General features: G+C 45.9%; 1 protein-coding gene across 5 annotated transcripts in view; it reads left to right on the forward strand.

The window, feature by feature from the left end:
- Window positions 1-23,276, forward strand: part of unc79 (unc-79 homolog, NALCN channel complex subunit) — a 110,116-nt gene extending 86,840 nt beyond the window's left edge. For 3 of the 5 annotated variants that reach the window (XM_084096585.1, XM_084096587.1, XM_084096588.1), the window contains exons 33-50: window positions 1,506-1,607; window positions 1,998-2,298; window positions 2,372-2,512; window positions 2,599-2,637; window positions 7,163-7,275; window positions 7,352-7,437; window positions 7,960-8,133; window positions 10,139-10,207; window positions 10,317-10,427; window positions 10,843-10,947; window positions 11,674-11,751; window positions 11,830-11,919; window positions 14,939-15,114; window positions 15,538-15,721; window positions 15,800-16,000; window positions 19,147-19,224; window positions 19,353-19,394; window positions 22,840-23,276. In XM_084096585.1, coding sequence (XP_083952711.1) covers window positions 1,506-1,607; window positions 1,998-2,298; window positions 2,372-2,512; window positions 2,599-2,637; window positions 7,163-7,275; window positions 7,352-7,437; window positions 7,960-8,133; window positions 10,139-10,207; window positions 10,317-10,427; window positions 10,843-10,947; window positions 11,674-11,751; window positions 11,830-11,919; window positions 14,939-15,114; window positions 15,538-15,721; window positions 15,800-16,000; window positions 19,147-19,224; window positions 19,353-19,394; window positions 22,840-23,028 — 2,279 coding nt within the window. In that variant the 3' untranslated portion in view covers window positions 23,029-23,276. Of the gene's footprint in view, window positions 1-1,505; window positions 1,608-1,997; window positions 2,299-2,371; window positions 2,513-2,598; window positions 2,638-7,162; window positions 7,276-7,351; window positions 7,438-7,959; window positions 8,134-10,138; window positions 10,208-10,316; window positions 10,428-10,842; window positions 10,948-11,673; window positions 11,752-11,829; window positions 11,920-14,938; window positions 15,115-15,537; window positions 15,722-15,799; window positions 16,001-19,146; window positions 19,225-19,352; window positions 19,395-22,839 lie in introns of those variants that run through there. The other 2 variants (XM_084096586.1, XM_084096589.1) reach the window with 2 other exon arrangements.
- Window positions 23,277-24,248: the final 972 nt, after the last annotated feature.

Here is a 24,248-nt window from a genome sequence, read left to right on the forward strand (position 1 = left end):
GGTGCGCTGAAATGTGTTGTTTTTAAAATCGAGTGATCAAAGTGCTCGTTGCTGCTGCGATCAGTGGTGCGGATACTGTGTTCCCTTGTGGCTCGCGCACAGTCTTCACTCGGACACGCGCTTCAATCCGCTGCGGAGACTCTATTTGTTCCGGTAAACATGTGCCTGCTTGATATACAACCACTGATGAACATATTCGGTTTTGATGAGAAAAAAAAAAGTGATTAATTTTAAAATTAAAATTAGTGCGGATTAGAACCCAGAACCACTGATACGCTTGGCAAAAGTTCTCGGCACTAACAACATTAGATTTCATTAAACGACAAATTAAATCCAATGTACTATTTAAATCGATTGCTGGACATTGTAATGTTATTGTACACATATATTGCACATATATCTGATTTAGCAATGTATTAGCAACCCCCCCCCCCACACACACACACACACCACACACACACCACACACACACACAGAACGCTGCTAACCGCCACAACAGGAAAAGTGCAGAAGAAGAGCACACTATGGGTGTTTCTCAGACGGAAGGCTGCATATCTCGGCCTTCGTTTCGCGTCCTTCATTCGGCCTGTTTTGAAGGATGCATCGGATGTATCCTTTGTGGCCTTAAATCACCCACAATCCTTTGCACACATTCCAATTAACTAAAATAAACTGATGGAAAACGAGTCGTACTGAGCTCATCTGAGTTTATTATGAAATGTAAGATTAAAATAATGTTTTCGGACATAAAAGCATAGATTATTATCTTTTGTTTTGCTGTAAATTAATCGCTAACACTAAACTGACAATAATAAGCCACTAGGAGACAGTTTTAATAGTATTTTCGTGCCGTGACCGCAGGGGCAGGGAACATGTGTGATGTAGCCATGCGGTCTTACTAGAGCGTCTCATTCTAGCGTTTGATGCTGAGGAGGACACTAGCCTTCAAGCCTCAGAAAGACTGGACTAGGAAGGACACAGTTGTTCGTTTGAGAAACACCCGATCTATGCTTAGATATGTTTACTTGTAATCTCTCAAACAGTGTTTCAAGCGCAGAAAGACAGTTAAAGAATAATATCTCACGTAACTACATTTACCTTAAGCAAGTCACTCACTGTCCACAGCATGTTATATTAGCTTATATATTCATTTTATTTACCAAAAGTCCTTGAAAGTCCTGGAATATCTTTTTATAGTATCTGTACGAACCCAGTTCAAAACCAAGGTTCGTACCGACATGTTTGTGTGCCGTTACACCCCTAGTTTGTGCTGTTTCAGTTGATAATAAGTCTTTCACAATATGAATTTGAATAAGAAGACTTTCAGAAGAAAACCAGTGAGACTAACTATCCTGGCACTAATTTAGTTCACATAATGCACAGTGCACATTCAGACCACTGGAGACGGCCCTGTTGGAGAACGTGTTCATGTTGCAGTGTTCTGCCGTTGTTCAGAAGTGGTTGCACACAAAGTTCAGAGACTGAAGGTCTTGATATTCACACAGATGAGAAATCCCTGACGAACCTGGAGAAGCCCAGAGAATCGGCCTCGGCTCCGGCTCTGGAGGCGGCCGTCCCCGAAACCAGCCATCGCTCCTCAGTGTCCAGTAAATCCCCTCACACTAACTCAACTCCACTGAAACTGTGTGAATATGAACCCGGCCCACTGCTTCTGCTTCATGAGGCTGCATTTGTGCTGTAAGAGTGAGAGATTTGATCAGATCCAGATGTGGGCTTATTCAAGTCGAGTCAGCTTTATTTCTACAGCGCTTTATACAATACAGAATGATTCAAAGCATCTTCACAGTAATAAATAGGAAGATAACAGAATCTATTATGCAAATTTCATCAAATATAAGACTAATTCTGCTGTAAAGCAGCTCTACTGAAGACCATAGTGTCATTCTTCAGCTCATTTCAGTTCAAATTGATAGTATTTCTGAATGTGAAGTGTCTGTCATGCATGAGCATCTACTGAAGTGTGTGTCCTGCTCCAGCTCAGTATCGCCAGGTGAAGCGAGGCTCTCTGGGTGCCGTGACCATGAGTCAGCTGATGAAGCGGCAGCTCGAGCATCAGTCCAGCGCGCCGCAGAACATCAGCACGTGGGACACGGGTCGGTCTTCTTTAGCACCACTAATCATGACCAGTCCTGTGTGCTGGAGTCTGTCCCCAACTCTACACCTCACTCTTGCAGGTCCTACCAAGACGAGTCTGCTGTCGGCTCCGAGCACCGCCAGTATGTTTGTTCCAGCGCCGGAAGACTTCAGTGACGAGCAGCCCACGAACATGGCTGACAGGTGGGGAGAGCGAGCGAGAGCGAGAGCGAGCGTCAGGGTTTAGTGTGCCTCATCTGTGTGTGTGTCTGCTCAGGTGCCGGGACTGCGGGGCCGTTCTGGAGGAGTATGACGAGGAGACTCTGGCTCTGGCCGTGGTGGTTCTGTCCATGTTCATCCACCTGAGTCCCGATCTGGCGGCTCCGCTGCTGCTGGAGATCATGCAGTCTGTGGGCAGGTACGCTCGGATCACAGCCGCTGACTGCAGACACGTTCACTGCCATCTCTATGGCTTTCTTTCAGTTTTCTGCTTTAATTCTGCAGGTTGGCCTCGAGCTCCAATTTCACAGGTCAGGCTGAAAGGTGAGTTACTGTTTTACAGCTGTACGTCTGAGGCTTATTCTCCTGACTGAGTTAGCTTGTGTCGTTCGTGAACAATGGAAATTGTCTCCTGTCTGAGAGCTGATTTCTCTTTTTGTTTTTGTGAATTATTACGACTAATTGTTACGAGTAAAAGGATGACTTTTGTACTGACTGTTGCGTTGATGTGTGTTCATGAGATGATTATCTGTAATGTTTTTTTTTTTTCAATATTAAAGATTTTATATAAAAAAATAATGTAAAACTAAGGTATTCTGGAAAGGTTTAGTATAATTACATTGAATAATTTGCAGTTTTTTACAATCATTTTCTCAATATTTTACATTTTTCGAAACTTCACACAGTTCTCTTTACTAACTCTCAGCTTCACAGCAGTTCATTTCACATTTACTAAAACTACCAAAACGCCTCGGTTACGACTGTAACCTCGGTTCCCTGTAGAGGGAACGAGACGTTGCATCGATTGATGCTGTGGGAACGCTCTGATTGATTGCGTCATGAAGCGCAAATTAAATCAGTCCAATGGTGTAACACGACGTCAGAGGCGGGTGACGTCACCAACCAGGACACTATAAAGCCTGCCCAAACAGTGTAACGCCAAACAGTCGCCAACAGGCATGCAGGGAGTATGGCATGGTGACGCAACGTCTCGTTCCCTCTTCAGGGAACCGAGGTTACAGTCATAACCGAGGCGTTTCCTTTCAAGGGAACTCGTGTTGCGTCGATTGACGCTATGGGAACATCTATACCCACACGACCAGTGACTGTCTAGTGTGACTCGAGAAAGCACTTGACTAGACGAGAGCACCTGAGCCCTGGGAGTGGAGCCCAAGTCTGTCGTAAAACCTCATGATGTGTGTGGTGAGGACCAGCCCGCCGCGTCACAAACATCTTGAAGTGGGACTCCTGACACTAAGACCACTATACTCCTAGTCGAATGGGCCCGTACTACCAAAGGGGCAGGCAGTCCGGCCGATTCATAGGCAAGAGAGATGGACTGCATTTATATAGCGCTTTCACAGACCTATGGCCACCAAAGCGCTTTACATTTAGCCTCACATTCACCCATTCACTCACTCATTCATACACCGACGGCGGTGTCAGCCATGCAAGGCGCCATCCAGCTCGTCGGGAGCAGCTGGGGTTAGGTGTCTTCGAGATAGCCTCGACTATCCATTTGCTCATTCTCTGCTTAGATGCTGGTGACCATTTATCCGGAGGTCCAAAACATACGAACAGTTGTTCTGATCTACGCCACAGGGCAGCTCTGTGGACTAGAGATGCACGGATGGGCTATTATTTCATCCGCAAGCGCTTCACAAAACTCATCATCTGTCCGCCATCCAGCCGCGCCAACGTTTTTTGACCAATTTTCAAAGCCGCACCCGCCCGCCATCCGCTGATGTTAAGGTCTATGGGCGATGCAAGGCGCTGTTGACGCGAGCCGCGAGGCTAGAAAGCTCTTGCCTGTTCTAGAAAGGATACTGATCCACTGCAGCAAAGATATTTAAAGGCTAAAGTCCCTACCAGTACAGCCTACTCGCTATGTTGTGTCCCCAGAATATCAGCAGTGAACTCCTTCTCCGATCGGCGCACAGGGACAAAAATAAATAAATAGCCTAAATAAAACGCACATCGGCAAGCCTGACCTTACCTGAGTAGACAACTGTACAATTTTATCATTGTAATAAAAAACGCAATTTGGCACATAATTTCAACATGCTGCTATTTAGCCTACTACTAATTAATGCCTATTGCACTTTGTTTTTTTGCAAAAAGAAAGAAAGCTCAAATAAAATAACAAGTCATTCACATTATAGGCTAATTAACTCTGTCATGTCAGGGTGACGACGAGGACGAGCCTGTTCTGAAGACTCCTGTTCATTTTGACTGTATGGGAAGAGAGCGCGTCTTTTTCAGGCAGACAGTGCAGTTCATTTTATTCCAGCAGGCCTAACAATCAATTGATTGGTTCAACCGCCACCCGACCGAATTTAACTAAAATATTATTTTTAGTCACGTTATCCGCTCGATCCGCGGTTTGTCCGCAGAATCCGCGGCTATAAACGCCAACCGCACATCTCTACTATGGACGTAAGCATCCAATGCCCTAACTGGGCAAAGCAAATTATTTCTTTAAATTATTTCTTTTCAAATGAAAAGCTCTCAATTCATCTCAAATAAAACATTGCTGCAAAAACATTCTCGTACTTTTATTTTGAAGGCAAAATCACTAAAGACGAAGTGATTGTGAGTAACTGTTGCTGTCATGACAGATCTATTTCAGAACCAGCCGCTATCAGAATAATCTGGCTGCGGGAGCGGGCCAGTTTTGGCCGACCCACTGGTCTACACCATCTACATATTAGTCTACTTTAAAATACATGTTGATCAAGGCTGTGATCTTTCTTAATTTCACTGACTGACCCTGCGCATTAGTGGTGGGAGTTTTCTTTTCATTTTCCGCGAGAATCTTACAACTGCGATCAGAAATAAACTATGGAATTTTAAATCACTAACAAACACTAAGTTTTAGCTACGATGTCCGTGCTAGTCGTACCTGTGAATGTTTAAGTTGGATGCTGAGTCCTTTGATAAAGAAAGTGTTTTCATTGCTGAAAGGCAAGGTTTGCGATTTCCAGACATGAAAACGGTTTTCCCTGTGGGAAGCATCATAATTAATAACTTAGCTGCGTCTCAACCTGCGTCTGAGGAGAATGATTGTAGACGGATGTAGATTGTGGACAGATGTTATTTGCGCGTGCACCAGCAGATGGCTCACGTGAGTCATGACTGGCAACAGAACCAGGAACTATAATCAAGCTCAAGCAGCAATTAATATAGCTTTATTATGTCAAAATACCAATTTATTTGGATTTAAATTAAACCATTGTAATCCAGATAGTATTTAGTATTTTATCAGATTTAGTATTTTACTAAATGTAACTGTATTCTGATTGCTTTGTTTTTTGACGTAACTGCAATGGATTACAGGTAAAAAAAATTTGGGTGGGAGTACGTGTAGTGACGCTCTGTTTTTGTACCGCTCGGTACGAGGAACTGGGTTTTGCTGCCTGGGGCTGCTCCCGCTCAGCTTCTTGAACGCCGCCGCTTGCTTATTAGCCTCCTGAAACCTCTCGACGACTGTTATAACAGCATCGCCAAAGAGGCCAGGAGGTGTAAGCGGGGCATCCATCAGAAAGCTCTATCTTTCTCTTTTATTGCGCTCATATTTAACCATAAGTGTCTTTCTGTGGTCATTAGGGCTGCCATAGCACGGCCAACAGCTCTGATGTCTTCTTGGTGGCCCAGAGAGAAAGATCTGTGGCCTGGCGCATCTCGGCTACAGCGTCCGGGCCAATTCCCCCGTCCTCAGTCAGGTCTCCTTACATTTCTGCCTGGTGGGCCTGCAGCACGCCCATAGTGTGGAGACATGCTGCAGCCTGACCAGAGGCAGCTTAAGCTTTGCCCACCAATGCCGACGTTGTTCTGACCGGTTCTGCAGTCCCCAAAACCATGTTCTTTATGGCCTATTATAGATGTATAGTGGGTGGTTTGTGCACTATGAATTCTATACGAGACCGGTTCCTTCCACAATCGCGACCCCTCGGTGTGGAGATCTGGAAAAAACTGCAGACCCCGGTGCGGAAGCTGTGCTTGCGAGGGCAGAAAACGTTCATTTAGCTTGGATTTAGGACGAACATCCTCTCTGCTGGCCAGTCGATATTTAATTTGGCGACAGCGCGAGACACAACCTCCACCAGTTCCTCATAAGCAGGAGAGTGAGATGGCGAGTCATCACCCTCTGCTTTGATGCTTTCTACATCCAACTCCTCAGAGCTGGATAGATGTGCCTCACCCGGTGCGGAAGGAACTGCAATGCGTGCTTGCTGACACCAAGAAATGGCACTGGATCGATCAGGTGAGGGCTGAGATAAGACTGGACCCGTCTCAAAACCCTCTGAAAGATCCATCTGCGATCCCCACGATCTGGATCGACCCGAAGCGTGAGGAACGCGAGCCTGAGAGGAAGCCGTTCATAGTCTGCACACCCTCGAGCGCTGCCTGTGCATCCACTCACAAACAAACAACACACAGATTGTGTGATGTAGCGAGGGCAGGGATGCACACACAACCTGTAACTTTGTTTGCTCGCCACAGTGATATATATAATATATAATGAGACAGACAACACCAAATAAGAAACACGATTCACAGAGAATGCTTGCTGAAGACACAGAGGCTAGCGTTACATAGTTTGGGCAGGCTTTATAGTTTCCTGGTTGGTGACGTCACCCGTCTCGGATGTCGTGCCACACCACTGGACCAGCCAATGAAGAGTTTGATAAAGTGACCTGAGTATTGAGAAATGTGTCCTAGAGATTGTAAAAATCTGTAAATGAAGAGCCATTTGTGGGCCGAAAGAGCCGGCTCCAACGATCCAGCTCCATAAAAGGAGCCGGCGTTCCCGTCACTGGGGTGTGTGTGTGTGCGCGTGTGTGTGTAGCATGCTGATTCCCGGGAACGTCGCTGGCGTGGCCAAGCAGTTCCTGCGCTGCGTCCTCCATCAGCTCGCGCCCAACGGCATCCTACCACAGCTCTTCCAGAGCAACATTAAAGGTCTGAGACACAGCTCACACACACACACACACACAGAGAGACTCGAGCTCACTGGCACTGCTCTCTCTGGTTTCAGACGGAAGCTTCCTGCGGACACTGGCCATGGCTCTGGTGGATTTCAATGAGCTGAGCTCTGTGGCCGCGCTGAGCCAGCTGCTGGAGGTTCGTCTCACACACACACCTGCTGACTCATACACATACACATACACACACACACACACACACATGCTGACTCACACACATACATACACACACACACACACACACACACACGTCTGCTGACTCACACACATACACACATACACATATACACACACACACACACACACACACACCTGCTCACTCACACACATACATACACACACACACACAGACACACACACGTCTGCTGACTCACACACATACACACATACACACACACACACACACACACCTGCTCACTCACACACACTCACGTCTTCCAGCAGAGGACAGTCTGGAAAGCTTTGCTTAAAGCCTTCTGACTTTCCTTTGTAACGGAGAGTCATGCTTTCCTCAATTAGAGCTTAATTACCAGGACATTCATCATAGCCTTCATTATTAAGACTCTCTGCTTTATAGTGTGTGCATGAGCTGTGAATGGTTGTATTATGGTTGTATTGTGGCTGCTGGGTAACTGCAGTAAAGCTGCTGGTGTCGTCCTAGGGTCTGAACAATAAGAAGTCTCTGCCAGCAGGCGGCGCTATCCTGCACTGTCTGGACAACATCGCCACCTTCATGGAGACTCTTCCCATGGACTCGCCCAGCAACCTGTGGACCACCATCTGCAACCAGTTCCAGACCTTCCTGGCCAAACTGCCGGCTGTGCTGCCGCTCAAGGTGCGCTCCAGTCTCTCTGAGCTTCAGTCTCTCTGAGCTTCAGTGTCTCTGAGCTTCAGTCTCTCTGAGCTTCAGTGTCTCTGAGCTTCAGTGTCTCTGAGCTTCAGTCTCTCTGAGCTTCAGTGTCTCTGAGCTTCAGTGTCTCTGAGCTTCAGTGTCTCTGAGCTTCAGTCTCTCTGAGCTTCAGTGTCTCTGAGCTTCTCTGAACTTCAGTCTCTCTGAGCTTCAGTGTCTCTGAGCTTCTCTGAACTTCAGTCTCTCTGAGCTTCAGTGTCTCTGAGCTTCTCTGAACTTCAGTCTCTCTGAGCTTCAGTGTATCTGAGCTTCAGTCTCTCTGAGCTTCAGTGTATCTGAGCTTCAGTCTCTCTGAGCTTCAGTGTCTCTGAGCTTCTCTGAACTTCAGTCTCTCTGAGCTTCAGTGTCTCTGAGCTTCTCTGAACTTCAGTCTCTCTGAGCTTCAGTGTCTCTGAGCTTCTCTGAACTTCAGTCTCTCTGAGCTTCAGTGTCTCTGAGCTTCTCTGAACTTCAGTCTCTCTGAGCTTCAGTGTCTCTGAGCTTCTCTGAACTTCAGTCTCTCTGAGCTTCAGTGTATCTGAGCTTCAGTCTCTCTGAGCTTCAGTGTCTCTGAGCTTCTCTGAACTTCAGTCTCTCTGAGCTTCAGTGTCTCTGAGCTTCTCTGAACTTCAGTCTCTCTGAGCTTCAGTGTCTCTGAGCTTCTCTGAACTTCAGTCTCTCTGAGCTTCAGTGTCTCTGAGCTTCTCTGAACTTCAGTCTCTCTGAGCTTCAGTGTATCTGAGCTTCAGTCTCTCTGAGCTTCTCTGAACTTCAGTCTCTCTGAGCTTCTCTGAACTTCAGTCTCTCTGAGCTTCTCTGAACTTCAGTCTCTCTGAGCTTCAGTGTCTCTGAGCTTCTCTGAACTTCAGTCTCTCTGAGCTTCAGTGTCTCTGAGCTTCTCTGAACTTCAGTCTCTCTGAGCTTCAGTGTCTCTGAGCTTCTCTGAACTTCAGTCTCTCTGAGCTTCAGTCTCTCTGAGCTTCTCTGAACTTCAGTCTCTCTGAGCTTCAGTGTATCTGAGCTTCAGTCTCTCTGAGCTTCTCTGAACTTCAGTCTCTCTGAGCTTCAGTGTATCTGAGCTTCTCTGAACTTCAGTCTCTCTGAACTTCAGTCTCTCTGAGCTTCAGTGTATCTGAGCTTCAGTCTCTCTGAGCTTCTCTGAACTTCAGTCTCTCTGAGCTTCAGTGTCTCTGAGCTTCTCTGAACTTCAGTCTCTCTGAGCTTCAGTGTCTCTGAGCTTCTCTGAACTTCAGTCTCTCTGAGCTTCAGTGTATCTGAGCTTCAGTGTCTCTGAGCTTCTCTGAACTTCAGTCTCTCTGAGCTTCAGTGTCTCTGAGCTTCTCTGAACTTCAGTCTCTCTGAGCTTCAGTGTATCTGAGCTTCAGTCTCTCTGAGCTTCTCTGAACTTCAGTCTCTCTGAGCTTCAGTGTCTCTGAGCTTCTCTGAACTTCAGTCTCTCTGAGCTTCAGTGTCTCTGAGCTTCTCTGAACTTCAGTCTCTCTGAGCTTCAGTGTATCTGAGCTTCAGTCTCTCTGAGCTTCTCTGAACTTCAGTCTCTCTGAGCTTCAGTGTATCTGAGCTTCTCTGAACTTCAGTCTCTCTGAGCTTCAGTGTATCTGAGCTTCAGTGTCTCTGAGCTTCAGTCTCTCTGAGCTTCTCTGAACTTCAGTCTCTCTGAGCTTCAGTGTCTCTGAGCTTTAGTCTCTCTTACCCCTTTTCCACCAAAAAAGAACTGGTTCGGAACTGGTGCTGGTTCAAAGTTGGTTCAACTTGTGAACCTTCTCAGAACCTGTTTATTTTTCCACTGACACGGCACCAGCACCGCCTTGGTGGAAAAGGGGTATTTGTGCTTCAGTCTCTCTGAGCTTCAGTCTCTCTGAGCTTCAGTCTCTCTGAGCCGTATATGATCAGTCTCACAGTGCTCACGGTTTCTCTCCTCTCCTTTATGAAGTGTCCGCTGGACTCAAGCCTGAGGATAATCATCTGTTTGTTGAAGATTCCCGTCACTAACGCAACAAGAGTAAGCTCGTACATTTCTGTGGCTCTGTGTGTCGTTTAAGGTTCCCCTCGGATGAACCGAAAGTGTGTTACGGTCATAAATCTCACTGCTTCTCCCGTTCATCCTGCAGAGTCTGCTGGAGCCCTTCTCCAAACTGCTGAGCTTTGTTCTCCAGTACGGTGTGTTCAGTCTCTCGTATCTCGTAGAGATCTGTGGTTTATGCTACAAAAACTTCAGCAAGGTGAGCAAGCCTTTATTTGTCAGTGTTTATTCCACAAGAGAGGATCTGATGTCCGCTAGCATGATTTTATGCCCTACAGAGATTTTACAATCGCTTGTTGCACCAATGCTACAATTTTCTGTCATAATCATTTGTTAACGAACATGTTTTCATTACTTCAATGAGCTCATTGTTTCTGTCTTAAATTATGACATTGTTTAAAATTATACATTTTTAGCTGTGATTTTGTATATGTACATTTCTGAAAACATAACTAAGACAGTCTCCTCTGATAACAGATCACTCTAAATTGTAATGTGGACTCATGCATTTTCTGTAAAGCTGCTTTGAAACGATGTGTACTGTGAAAAGCGCTATACAAATAAATGTGAATTGAACTGTTTTTGAAAATGACATTTTCCCCCGTTTGCTGCAGGAAAGAGACAAGTTCTACATGTCGCGTATCGTGGTCCTGGAGCTGCTTCAGGCTCTGAAGTTCAAGTCCTCTATTCCCGATACGAACCTGCTGCTGCTGGTGCAGGTACAGCCCCCGTCTGTCACAGCTCCATTCACTGCACGGGCTCATGGAAAGTTCAGCGATTATGAAATGAATTCAATTTCAGCAATAAGCAGCTCTACAGAAGACAAGATTCAGATCTATCCCGTCTCACAGTAGAGCAAACAACCATGAAGCCATTTGGGCGCATATCTAGTTTTCTGTTGCTAGCACTACTAATATGACAGCTGCACATATTATGTCCAGAAACACTGTTTGTTAAAGACGAGTGTTTGGTCTGGTGTCACGTGCTGGTGTGTGAACATCTGTAAACACGCTGTTGAGCCTCACCCCCTTCTTCTGATACATGGCTGAAAGAAGTGTTCACTTGCATTAAATTGGAAAGAATCAGATTGTCACTCACTGGTTCTTTAAGGACCTTTGACAAACTGTGGCATAATTATATAATCTGTTCTTAGAAGAACCAACATTTATTTATTTTATTTTTATTTTGCAAAATGTTTTGTTTGTTAAGATATCAGTATTGCGTTGTTGTTTTTCTTTTCTTTCCTTACTGGAAGCTGTAGGTTGTTTATTTGAGGGAGGTTCTTATTGGGGTATTAACAGTGTGGAAAGATAATTTCATAAAATCAGTGTTATTATCTGTTGATTTGATGTTCCCTGCAGAAAAATCTAATAAAGAAATTAGAAATACACAGGCTGATGAGATCAGTGTGAGAGAGAGTCAGTAATGTCCTCTGCTGTCCTCAGTTTGTGTGTTCAGACATCGGGACGAGGCTGGCTGAGTCCACCATCATCCAGAAGCACATGATCACCGCTCTGCCCGGGGTGAGCCTCGCCTCTCATCACATCTGCCGTGTGTGTGTGTGTGTGTGTGTGTGTTAGTGACGGATGTCTGTCCCGCAGTGTACGACCGCGGCCATGGAGTGTTTGAGGCAGTATCTGAGCGAGTTGCTGGACTTCATCGCAGACATGCACACGCTGACTAAACTAAAGGTATTCCTCTACACAAGCGCTCAAACATTCACTGTCGTAATGGACTGAATCATGATGTAATTCATAATGCAGCTTGATATTGTGAATGTGTGTGATGTGCGTTTGCAGCTTCAGTGAGAAGTGAATTCAGTTCAAACAGAGCGTTACGCCTCCGCTGTCTCTCGTCAGTCACCTGAGAAATGTCCGTTTACACACAGTCATCATGTACAAATATAAGATGTCCATCCCCAAATCCAGAAAAAGTTGAGACATTTTGTAAAATCCAATAAAATCAAGAATCTGTGATGTGTTCATTCTCTTTAACCTTTATTTAACTGACAGAAGTACAAAGAAATAATTTTCAGAGTTATCAGTGACCAACTGTCACGTGTCAATTCATGTTTGGAGTTTCAGTTTCAGTTTGTGTTTTGATTGGTTCCTCTTTTCCTTTGTTCTTTTCCCGCCACTCCTTTGTTTCTATGGTTACTATCACTATGAGTTAATTTGTCCCAGCTGTGTATGATTAATTATCTCATTTCTGTTTGCTATTTAAGATGCACCCCTTAAGTCTTTATCCAGTCTCTGTTGGGTTTATGTGTGTCTTCCCTGCCTGTCAGCTTGTTCCAGAGTACTATTATAAAAGTTTGAGTTTGTATCTATAATCGGAGTCTTCAGTCTGTTCCTGAGGAAACCACAGTGTGACAGAAGATCGGACCAACCCAAATGGATGAACGGGTAATGTTCATCTCCGTGGCTCAGGAGAGCCACAACCTTTTATAATTTTCGAGGGAATTCTTCCGGCTTGCCATCACCAGCTCCCTCGAAAATGACACCCTGAGGACCCTGTTCCAGATCGGGGACTTTCCATCACCCCATTAACCTCCCAGACACCACAGGGCTGGGCTGGAGGGAAACCTTGATTCGGTGTCTGGAGAGCGTGTGGTCCCGGTCTGGAACCAAGCCCATCTCAGAGTCCATTCCAGAGTGTCGTCCTGTCATGGCCGCCGTTCCAGAGTCTCGTCCCGTCATGGTCACCGCCACGCCAGAGCCCTCTGCCAAAATAGTTGCCGCTTCTGAGCCTTCAGCTAAGATGGCCGCCGCTGCGCCTGAGTCTCCTGTCCCTGTCCTAGACCAGAGTCCAGAGGAATTGGACTTAATAGATTTCGATACTGAAATACCCTGTTTTCCTCCATCATATGTTTTATCTGTCTGCCCGGAACTATCTGTCAGCTCCAAACTCCTACCCAGCCTCCCTCTCCCACCTCCTCCCATCATCATCATCTATTCCTCATCACCGCCTCTGCTGCTTCCTATCAGCCCCTCAGCTCACCCTCATTCCACCATCAGTGATGTGGGCTTGCTGCGGGTCTGCCAGTCTCCAGCTCCATCATGGTCGGTGGATCCCCGGTCTCCACCTCGGCCCGTCGGTCCATTAACTCCACCTTGGCTCCCACCTCCCTCATCTCCACCGTGGCCCATCAGTCCAGGCTCCCTCGTCCGTCTGGCTCCGCCTTGGTCGTTCGTCGACCTGCCCTCGCCTCAGGACTACACTCCTCCAGCTCCACCGTGGTCCTCTGTCTCTCCGACTCCACCATGGCCCTCTGGATTGCAGAGCTGTCGTCATCGCCATGTCCTTCCGGATCCTCAGCATCGCATTGGTCGCATCGTCGGCTCTCCTTCTACACCCTCGTCTCCTCTTCCAGTTGCTCCACCTCCGTCAGTCAGCCCCCTGGAGTCGTCAGCCCTTTCTCCACCATGGCTCCTCCCTCCATCGGCTCCACCATGGCTCCTCCCTCCATCGGCTCCACCATGGCTCCTCCTCCCTCCATCGGCTCCACCATGGCTCCTCCTCCCTCCATCGGCTCCACCATAGCTCCTCCCTCCATCGGCTCCACCATGGCCCCTCCCTCCATCGGCTCCACCATGGCCCCTCCCTCCATCGGCTCCACCATGGCCCTTCTCTCCATCGGCTCCACCATGGCCCCTCCCTCCATCGGCTCCACCATGGCTCCTCCCTCCATCGGCTCCACCATGGCTCCTCCTCCCTCCATCGACTCCACCATAGCTCCTCCCTCCATTGGCTCCACCATGGCCCCTCCCTCCATCGGCTCCACCATGGCCCCTCCCTCCATCGGCTCCACCATGGCCCTTCTCTCCATCGGCTCCACCATGGCTCCTCCCTCCATCGGCTCCACCATGGCTCCTCCCTCCATCGGCTCCACCAGGGCTCCTCCTCCCTCCATCGTCTCCACCATGGCTCCTCCCTTCATCGGCTCCACCATGGCTCCTCTTTCCATCGGCTCCACCATGACTCCTCCTCCTTCCATCGACTCCACCATGACTCCTCCTCCCTCCATCGGCTCCTCCATGGCCCTTCTCTCCATCGGCTCCACCATGGCCCCTCCCTTCATCGGCTCCACCATGGCTCCTCCTTCCATCGGCTCCACCATGACTCCTCCTCCTTCCATCGGCTCCACCATGACTCCTCCTCCCTCCATCGGCTCCACCATGGCCCTTCTCTCCATCGGCTCCACCATGGCCCCTCCCTCCATCGGCTCCACCATGGCTCCTCCCTCCATCGGCTCCACCAGGGCTCCTCCTCCCTCCATCGGCTCCACCATGGCTCCTCCCTTCATCGGCTCCACCATGGCTCCTCCCTCCATCGGCTCCACCATGGCCCCTCCCTCCAAATACAAGTGAAAAGCTTATAGAATATCCAAGTTAAACTCTTTTGAAACAGTCCACAAAATAAACCTTTATTCAAAGTAAACCTTTATGTAGTTTTGTGTTTGCTGATGGGAAATGTTTTGGACTGGGTGCAAACGAACAGCTGCTTCTCAGTTCTTCAGAACACAAGTTTTCAGACAGATTGGAAGTTGATGTTTCGTGGATGGAGTTGAGAAAAGAGAGATGTGCCTCACAAACTGAACCCCGAAAACTGCTAGTGAGAAGTCTCAGATCTCCTGGGATAAAAGTGTGTGCCACTGCCTGAATGTAAAATGCTGAAAGCATGATGTGTGTGTTTGTGTGTGTGTCTCAGAGCCACATGAAGGCCTGCTGCCAGCCGCTGCACGAGGACACGTTTGGTGGGAATCTGAAGGTCGGTCTGGCTCAGATCACGGCGATGGAGATCAGCAAAGGAAACCACAGAGACAACAAAGCAGTGACTCGCTACTTGCCCTGGCTTTACCACCCACCCTCTGCTATGCAGCAGGGGTAAACCTGTGTGTGTGTGTGTGTGTGGGCATGTTTAGCTATACTTGTGAGGACCAAATGTCCCCACAAGGATAGTAAAACCTGAGATTCTCTACTTTATGAGGACTATTTGCTGATTAATATTAAATTGATTAATAAACTGATTAATGATTTTGCTGAATTAATGATTAATAAACATAATAAAATGTTTGTTTTTTTTATGTAAAATGCAGAACGTTGTGTCTGATGGATAGGTTTAGTGGTAGGGTTAGTGTAAGGGGACAGAATATACAGTTGGTACAGTATGAAAACCATTATGTCTATGGAGAGTCCCCACAAAGATAGCGAACTAGACGTGAGTGTGTGAGTGTGTGAGTGTGTGTGTGTGTGTGTGTGTGTGTGTTTGCATCGGCATCTTTTTACTCTGTTCTTCTGCTGCTTTAGACCCAAAGAGTTCATTGAGTGTGTGTCGCACATCCGTCAGCTGTCCTGGCTGCTGCTGGGCTCTCTTACCCACAGTGCTTTGCAGCAGGGCTCCTCGTGCTGTATGCCCATCCCTCTGGACGCTGGGTCTCACATCGCGGACCATCTGATCGTCATCCTGATCGGGTTCCCGGAGCAATCCAAGGTATGAAGCGGATCGTTGAGCTGCAGGATCTTCAGGTCTGTGAGTCTGAAGCTCTTCTGTGTGTGTGTGTGTGTGCAGACGTCAGTGCTGCACATGTGTTCGCTGTTCCACGCCTTCATGTTCGCCCAGCTGTGGACCATCTACTGTGAGCAGGCGGCCGTCCCGTCCAGCCAGAACCAGAACCAGAATGAGTTCTGCTCGGGGGCCATCCTGACAGGCCTGGAGTTCTGGAGCCGCGTGACTCCCAGCATCCTGCAGCTCATGGCCCACAACAGAGTGGTACGATTCTCTCTCACACACACACACCATCTGTACAATGGGCTTGATACGACACTATTAGATATAAAATTACTCCTTTTTGCAATTAATTTTAGGCTGCATGCTAATGAGCAAAGACAATCAATCATGACCAGGGTTTCAAATTAACACCCGCCAAATGCGGGTAAAATCAACAGTGGCGGGTAACGCTGTCAAATCACAAGCCAATTTGGCGTGTTATTATATTTACTCACTTTGCTGGGGAAGTTCGTGTAAGACAAATCTGCACAGAGTTAGCACAAATACTCTTGAGACATCATGATATATTAAATACAGCGTATTGCGCAGAATCTGCTCATATCTGGCATTTTTGAACACACACGTCACTACACAACAAATAACAACGTGCTTGTTCATTTGCATTGAAGCAATAGTGAAGTAGAAAAACCATGAAAGGCGTAACCCTCTGGGGTCAGAGGTGTTTTTGGGGTCCTTGAGATGTTTTGACATGCTGTCACGGCCAGCTCGTTCTCGACCGTAACATAAAATATGCACTTGCTGAGATGGTTTGACTTGCAAGATCTTTATTCGGTCTCAAAATGATACAACACAAAATAATATGACAATGTCTAGGGTTTAAATCAAAGGGGAAAATAATAATCCAGATGGGGGAGAAAATGTTGCTAGGCTATGAAAAAGCAATAGGGTTCGAAAGGTGACTTCTCCTGAGGACTGCCGATCCCCTGGATGAAGTAAAGGTTAGAGGATAAGTCCCATGTTTTATCCTCTCCGCAATCAAAGGAGATTAGTCGGCAGGGGTGTACAATCCTCCACACTCTCCTGAATCATACCGCCACCAGCAGGCGGGAAAAGAAAGCGCAGGGTCGTAACACATGCCCTGACATTTGTGCTTTTTTCAGTTGCTTATAAACATATTAATGGCAAAGGTGTAATTACACTCTATTTAGTACAAACAGGGCTACCATAATATGTGAGCAACATGTATGTACATGTTTGTATTTTTGAGAGAATAATGTTTATGCACGGTTATTGAAAAAAATAAAAATTAAAGTTTCTGAAATAAGGCCACAAAACACATACTAAATATGTGTCCACAATACTTTTGACTAATGGATGTTGTCAACCTAGAGTTTTTTCTTCAAAATGATCTGAAAATCATCCTGCCTAATCATTCACATAAAACAATACATTGATTTAAACTTTGTAAGACACATTTTGTTTGGAAAGGCAATGTGCATAGGGGCGTGAATGATCATGAATAATGCTGTGATTCACACCTGAGAAGACAATGACCCGCATAATGAACTGCATCATAATGAACAATCATAATGAACTGCATAATGAGCCTTTCATTCAGGTGTGACACTGAGAGAACCACAAGAAAGAATGCGAGGACAAAATAAATATATAAAAATTATATAATTTCCCCAAATTTGTCACTAATAAAACACAATAATATTGACCGATTTAGATTTAGATTTGTTTAGATTTACCTTGTAAATATATTATTTGCTATTTTATTAAAAAGGTTAACATTACAACAACAATTACAATTTTAACAATATTTCAAGTGTAATCTTTCTTTGTAAAAAGTATACATTTTATCATACGTATTTCAAAGTTAAGGATTCATTAGTTTGAATATTGGAACAAACACTATAATAACATCTTAGCTGATAATTCAATATACCTACTTTATTTTTGACAAAACATCACATACTATATATTTAACGAGCAGAAATTGGCGGACAAAAGCTTATTTGATGTGACAAATCTTGTCTAAACATGCATATTTCGTCTGTAACAATTTTTATGATATATTAGCATATAAATGTTAATTTGCAGTTTAATACATTGCTTATACAAAGACATTTTATTTCAACATATTTCATTTGATTTTTACTCATCTCAGTATAGCAATATAGTTAGGTAAAAGCTAAACTAGTAGATGTGTTCATGTGTTTACTAATGTATGGCACAGATGCGCACTGTTGTTTAGCCTACTATAGCTGTAGTAAACATCTGTGCCGTTCATTCATTCACACACAGACATGCGATTCATATTTAAACAGTCTTTTTGCGGTTTACAGACAGTATTCCATATCGCGATCAGAACAAAGCACTTAAGAATAAAGAACTTACTATTCACAATCCTCAGCTGGATCCGTTGCTGCTCGAAACTAAACTAAACCAGCACTTCTGAGGTAAATTTCCCAGGATTGTTATTATGATAGTATTATTCCTCACAGCATCGCAAGACGATGTAAAGTACAAGAGTCTGATTAAACTTGATGTGTTTTATCGAGCTGATGTGGGCGTTCACAGGTTTGCATGGATCGCCTCAGATCATTTGTGTTTGAATAGCGCGCATTAGCAGTTAATGAGCTGAACTGAGAACGACTGACATCTCTCTCTTTTCATACTGAGAATATTTGTTTTTTATATAAATTACTTAATTTAAAAGAAGAGAATTCAAGCTTTATAAAGACATATCACTCGTTCCTGTGTGACTGAGTATTCACTGAGTTATAGTTTATTTTCGGATGTGTTTCAGAATGGACTACACTGACAGAGAGAAGGCAGAACTCGCATCATGTTTATTTTTCTTTATTTGGCAAAAAGCACAACACTTTGTTTTTATTGTGAGTATACACAAAAAAAAAATAGACAGGATCGAATGATGTATAACACTTGTATGTAAGATCAAAATCAACAGAGTATTTTGAGTCTCTTTTGCACTGATAAGAAAAAAAGCGAGTTCGCCGCACCGGGGGCAACAGCCGATCCCAGGGGGTTAACAGAAAAAACATTGTTATTTTCCAACATCCTGCATTTTTTTGATGTTCTTTGTACTGTATTGATCTGTTCACCTAAAACATATTTTTGGTGAAAAGGATGAAGATGAGAGAGGAAGGGAGGAGATGCTGGATGACAGGATTTTGTTTGATTATATATATGTTGTGACATAGTTAATCTAGTTCATTTTCTTTTTTCTTTTTTTGGCTAGTAGAAGTTCTGAATGGCTGGTAACTTAAAACTTTAGTAGCCAAATTGGCCAGTGAATGAAAAAGTTAATTTCAAACCCTGATCATGACCCATCATAACTGACAGAAGTGTGACGCGGCAGGTGTTTGTGTGTGTTTCAGATGGTGGAGATGGTGTGTTTGCATGTCATCAGTCTAATGGAGGCCTTGCAGGAGTGCAACTCAACCATCTTTGTCAAAGTAAGAGGGATTTATTACCACACATGCTCAAACTGATTGGGTCTGTAGTGCTTGAAACTGTATTTGCACTTCTACATTATGCAGTCTAAGGTGTTTATTATTTTTAATGTCTTCTTCACTCTGTTTAGCTGATTCCCATGTGGCTGCCAATGATCCAGTCGAATTTAAATGTAAGTGTTCATCATATTGATTATCAAGTCAGGCAGTGATTCTTGCTTTCTTTCTAGAGTAAACTTTCAAAATCTCCCTGTTAGGGTGTCTCACACTGAACCGAGGCGTGAGCGTTTGACCCCAAAGTCTAGTTCGTTTGGCTAGTGTGATCGCTAACCGCGCCGGAGCACAGAACAGCTTCTACTGTCATCATTACGACAGCAAACATCTTATATTACTACTCGGAAAGTACACTTTTTAATTAATTTAATGTAATCGAGTATATTCAGGTTTATAATGGGTCTGATTGATGAACAGGAATTGTAGTTTGCGAGTAAAAGCTGCAAACTCCTGCATCAGCGTCAGCTGCCTCCGCAGTAATCTCCTGATACGTGCAGCACAATCAAGTGAACATCACTGCACAGCATAAACGATTAGGCAGTCTATTGGCGAAAGCGCTTTTCTTCAAAACAAAAGGCTGCATGGTGAATGACGGTCGCGAGCTCCGGCGCTGAATGTTGAGTGTGATGTGAGTGCAGGCCATAGACTAAAAAAGATGGACGACGCCCCTTCACTCTCTTCCATTGGTGAAAAGTGAAGCCGCCAAAGTCCGAATATGGCGCTGACATCTTGCGCTGATTTGGGACCTGATTCTGCGCAGTAGTGAACGTGAAGTGGAGCCGCGATATCAAGGTCCCGCTCACACACACACACACTCCCGCAGAAACCGTTAGTACAGTTTATGCAGCACAACTCATTATGTCAGTGTGAAATAAACAGTCATGGACATGAAGAAATTAAAACTGAAGCTCCAATCTGAAAATCCCCAAAAAAGTCTGTTGGTGCCTCAGTGACTTAGAGAAGCTGTCAATCCCAGCTGTCAATCATGATGTCACACTTCCATTTTTATAGCATCAGATAACTAAGACCAGACTTATTTAAAAAAATGAACACATAGGGCCCTATTTTAACGATCTGAAACGCAAGTGTCAAAGCGCAAAGCGCAAGTAACTTTGTGGGCGGGTCTTGGCGCTGTTGCTATTTTCCCAGCGGGATAAATGACTCTTGCGCCAGGCGCAAATCTAAAATGGGTTGGTCTGAAGTAGCTTCATTATTCATAGGTGTGGTTTGGGCGTATCGTGAAATAAACCAATCAGAGCGACATCTCACATTCCCTTTAAGAGCAGGCGCGCTTTGTTCTAAAGCGGATTCCTATTATAACGGCGTATTTGCCAGGCGCGCGCCAGGAGCGGTTCACAGCCAAGGAGAGCAACGCTCTCGTCAGGGACGTTGGGGATGGAGAAACCCACCCAAATTAACTTCCGTTAAAAAGGCGTATGATAATTTGGGTAAATGTGTAAGCTAGATGTATGCTTTTATAATAAATTGTCTATCTATCTATCTATCGTAATAATATATGATTTGCAAAAATGAAAACTGCTGCTTCTGTGTAGATGAGAGAATCAAAGTGTATGCGCGTTGTGCACACGCTACATTGATTATGGCCAAGCATGCGCCCTTAAAATAGCATATGAATAACATGCGCAACCCGCCACTGACTTTAAACTATTTTTTTCCTGGTTAGTGGCGCAATTGTTTTCTAAACCTGCAAAATAGCATGAAGGAACGTTTGCGCCGGAACACGCCTCCTTTTTTGCGCTGAACCGCCCAGGGAGCGCAAGTTCATTCCCTAGTTTAGCGACGTGCTTTTGTGGAGGGAAAAGCGCGCTTTGCGCGGGTGCAAAATAGGAATGATACATGCGTCGGTGTACAAAGTCAATTGCGCTGGGTGCAAGATAGGGCCCTTAAACTTACATCAGCGTGATAAAAACTACCTAAAATGAAAGTAAACATCTTTGGAAAAAAATGATTTGAAGTGTAATATGATTGTTTAGTTTAAATCGCATCCCATTAGACTACATGGGGAGGTGGGGTCTATGAGCTATACTGGGACCAGCCACCGAGGGGCGATCGAGACTCTGGGTTTATGAGCTATACTGGGACCAGTCACCGGGGGGCGATCGAGACTCTGGGTTTATGAGCTATACTGGGTCCAGTCACCGGGGGGCGATCGAGACTCTGGGTTTATGAGCTATACTGGGACCAGTCACCGGGGGGCGATCGAGACTCTGGGTTTATGAGCTATACTGGGTCCAGTCACCGGGGGGCTATCGAGACTCTGGGTTTATGAGCTATACTGGGTCCAGTCACCGGGGGGCTATCGAGACTCTGGGTTTATGAGCTATACTGGGTCCAGTCACCGGGGGGTGATCGAGACTCTGGGTTTATGAGCTATACTGGGTCCAGTCACCGGGGGGCTATCGAGACTCTGGGTTTATGAGCTATACTGGGTCCAGTCACCGGGGGGCGATCGAGACTCTGGGTTTATGAGCTATACTGGGTCCAGTCACCGGGGGGCGATCGAGACTCTGGGTTTATGAGCTATACTGGGTCCAGTCACCGGGGGGCTATCGAGACTCTGGGTTTATGAGCTATACTGGGTCCAGTCACCGGGGGGCTATCGAGACTCTGGGTTTATGAGCTATACTGGGTCCAGTCACCGGGGGGCGATCGAGACTCTGGGTTTATGAGCTATACTGGGTCCAGTCACCGGGGGGCTATCGAGACTCTGGGTTTATGAGCTATACTGGGTCCAGTCACCGGGGGGCTATCGAGACTCTGGGTTTATGAGCTATACTGGGTCCAGTCACCGGGGGGCGATCGAGACTCTGGGTTTATGAGCTATACTGGGTCCAGTCACCGGGGGGCTATCGAGACTCTAGGTCTATGAGCTATACTGGGTCCAGTCACCGGGGGGCGATCGAGACTCTGGGTTTATGAGCTATACTGGGTCCAGTCACCGGGGGGCTATCGAGACTCTGGGTTTATGAGCTATACTGGGTCCAGTCACCGGGGGGCTATCGAGACTCTGGGTTTATGAGCTATACTGGGTCCAGTCACCGGGGGGCGATCGAGACTCTGGGTTTATGAGCTATACTGGGTCCAGTCACCGGGGGGCTATCGAGACTCTGGGTTTATGAGCTATACTGGGACCAGTCACCGGGGGGCAATCGAGACTCTGGGTTTATGAGCTATACTGGGTCCAGTCACCGGGGGGCTATCGAGACTCTGGGTTTATGAGCTATACTGGGTCCAGTCACCGGGGGGCTATCGGGACGCTTTGGCTTCACTATTCAGGACTTGTGCGGCACGCTTGGTGCGACAACCGCTCCAGGGCTCTAGTGTGAGCACACCGCGAAGGTGATGATACACAGGGCAACTTTTTTGAACGATGTTGCTCGGGCACTTTCCTGTTGAGAATGGGCAACGAATTTCTATCTGGATACTTAAAATCGGTCATGGGCCCTGTGTCTCTCCTGGTTGCCCGTTAACGGCAACATTGCTCAAAAAGTTGGCCTGTGTATCATGACCTTTAGACACTAACCGCTCCGTGTGTGTCTACAGCATCTGTCCGCGGGTCTCCAGCTGCGTCTGCAAGCCATTCAGAACCGGGTGAACCACCAGTGTCTCCAGAATCCCGGACCTGGATCCTTTCCTCTCGCTCTGCGCAAGTGGCTTCAGTGCACGCAGTTTAAAATGGCCCAGGTGGAGATCCAGTCGTCAGAGGCGGCGTCCCAGTTTTACCCCATGTGACCTGTTGTGTGTTTCATCATGAGCTTCAGCTCAACGTTCACTGAGCGCAGTGGTCTTCCGGGTGTGTGTGTGACTGCATACTGCTCTTCATCATGTGTGTGTGACTGCATACTGCTCTTTATCAGATGCATTACAGAAATCATGTATAGAGAAGAATGTTAGTCTGTGACAAGCAGGAAGAGTTTTTCGCATTATCAATAGTATGCATATTTCAAACCAAAATAAACAATTCAAGAGTTTTTTAAAAACAGGACCTTGAATTTTGTCTTTGTGTTGAAAGTGAAACACAAGTATTCTTTTAACTTGCTCACAAGCATTCTCTAACTTGATCAAATGCTTCAAACAGTTTGTGATGAGAAAATAAATCTGAAGCATTCAAAACTGACTAAACATGTTTAAATTTCAGATGTACTAGTATCACGTGTGCGACTAATGTAAGTAAAGTTCACAAGCATAATTTCGGGAGGAGTGAACCGTGAACCCATCCGATCTGTCAGTTAACTGTGGGATCATATAAGCAGACGCTCACCTTGCTCTGGCATCAGATTTTCTGGTGTCCCTCCACCTCCCCAACTCCACCAACATAATTCAGGCATCTTACACCAGACTCATCATCCAAGCATTAGTAGTGCAGTATATCTGAGCTCCAGCTGAAGCTGCCTCCTCGAGACCCTCCTCTGCCAAATACACTTAACCTGATTAGCTTAAAGATTATATTTGCAAATGCACTCTTGAATGAGAATATGGACTCTTTCTCATTCTCGATGGCTGAAAACACTGAAAACTGTGGATACAGGACGCCCGACCAATAAAACAAAAACAGGGGAAGAACAGCAAACAGACAGGATTAAAAAAAACAACATAAAAAAACGTCTCAGATTACGACTGTAACCTATATTCCCTGAGAACAGGGAACGAGACACTGCGTCTAGGGGAATGCCTCAGCGTGATTGATGACTGAAACATTGTATAATCACGACAGTCGTTGACCTGACACATGCTAGAGTACAGCTACAGCGCTCAGGGAGCGAGGGGGCCTAACTGCTCTCCTTTAGAGAGAGATGTGCCTTATGTGCTTTTTCCGAAATATGGCCACTGGAGACATACTCAGCTTAATGATTCTAGACTAAGAGGAGTAGTGGAGTCTGCATTTGGGGCGGCCTGGCCGTATAAGGGAGGCTAATACTGGAAGCCTGTCACCTTAACACACCTGCCTACTG

The sequence above is a fragment of the Abramis brama genome (assembly GCF_963993115.1).
Source record: "Abramis brama genome assembly, chromosome: 21".
In the NCBI taxonomy this organism is placed as follows: domain Eukaryota; kingdom Metazoa; phylum Chordata; class Actinopteri; order Cypriniformes; family Leuciscidae; genus Abramis; species Abramis brama.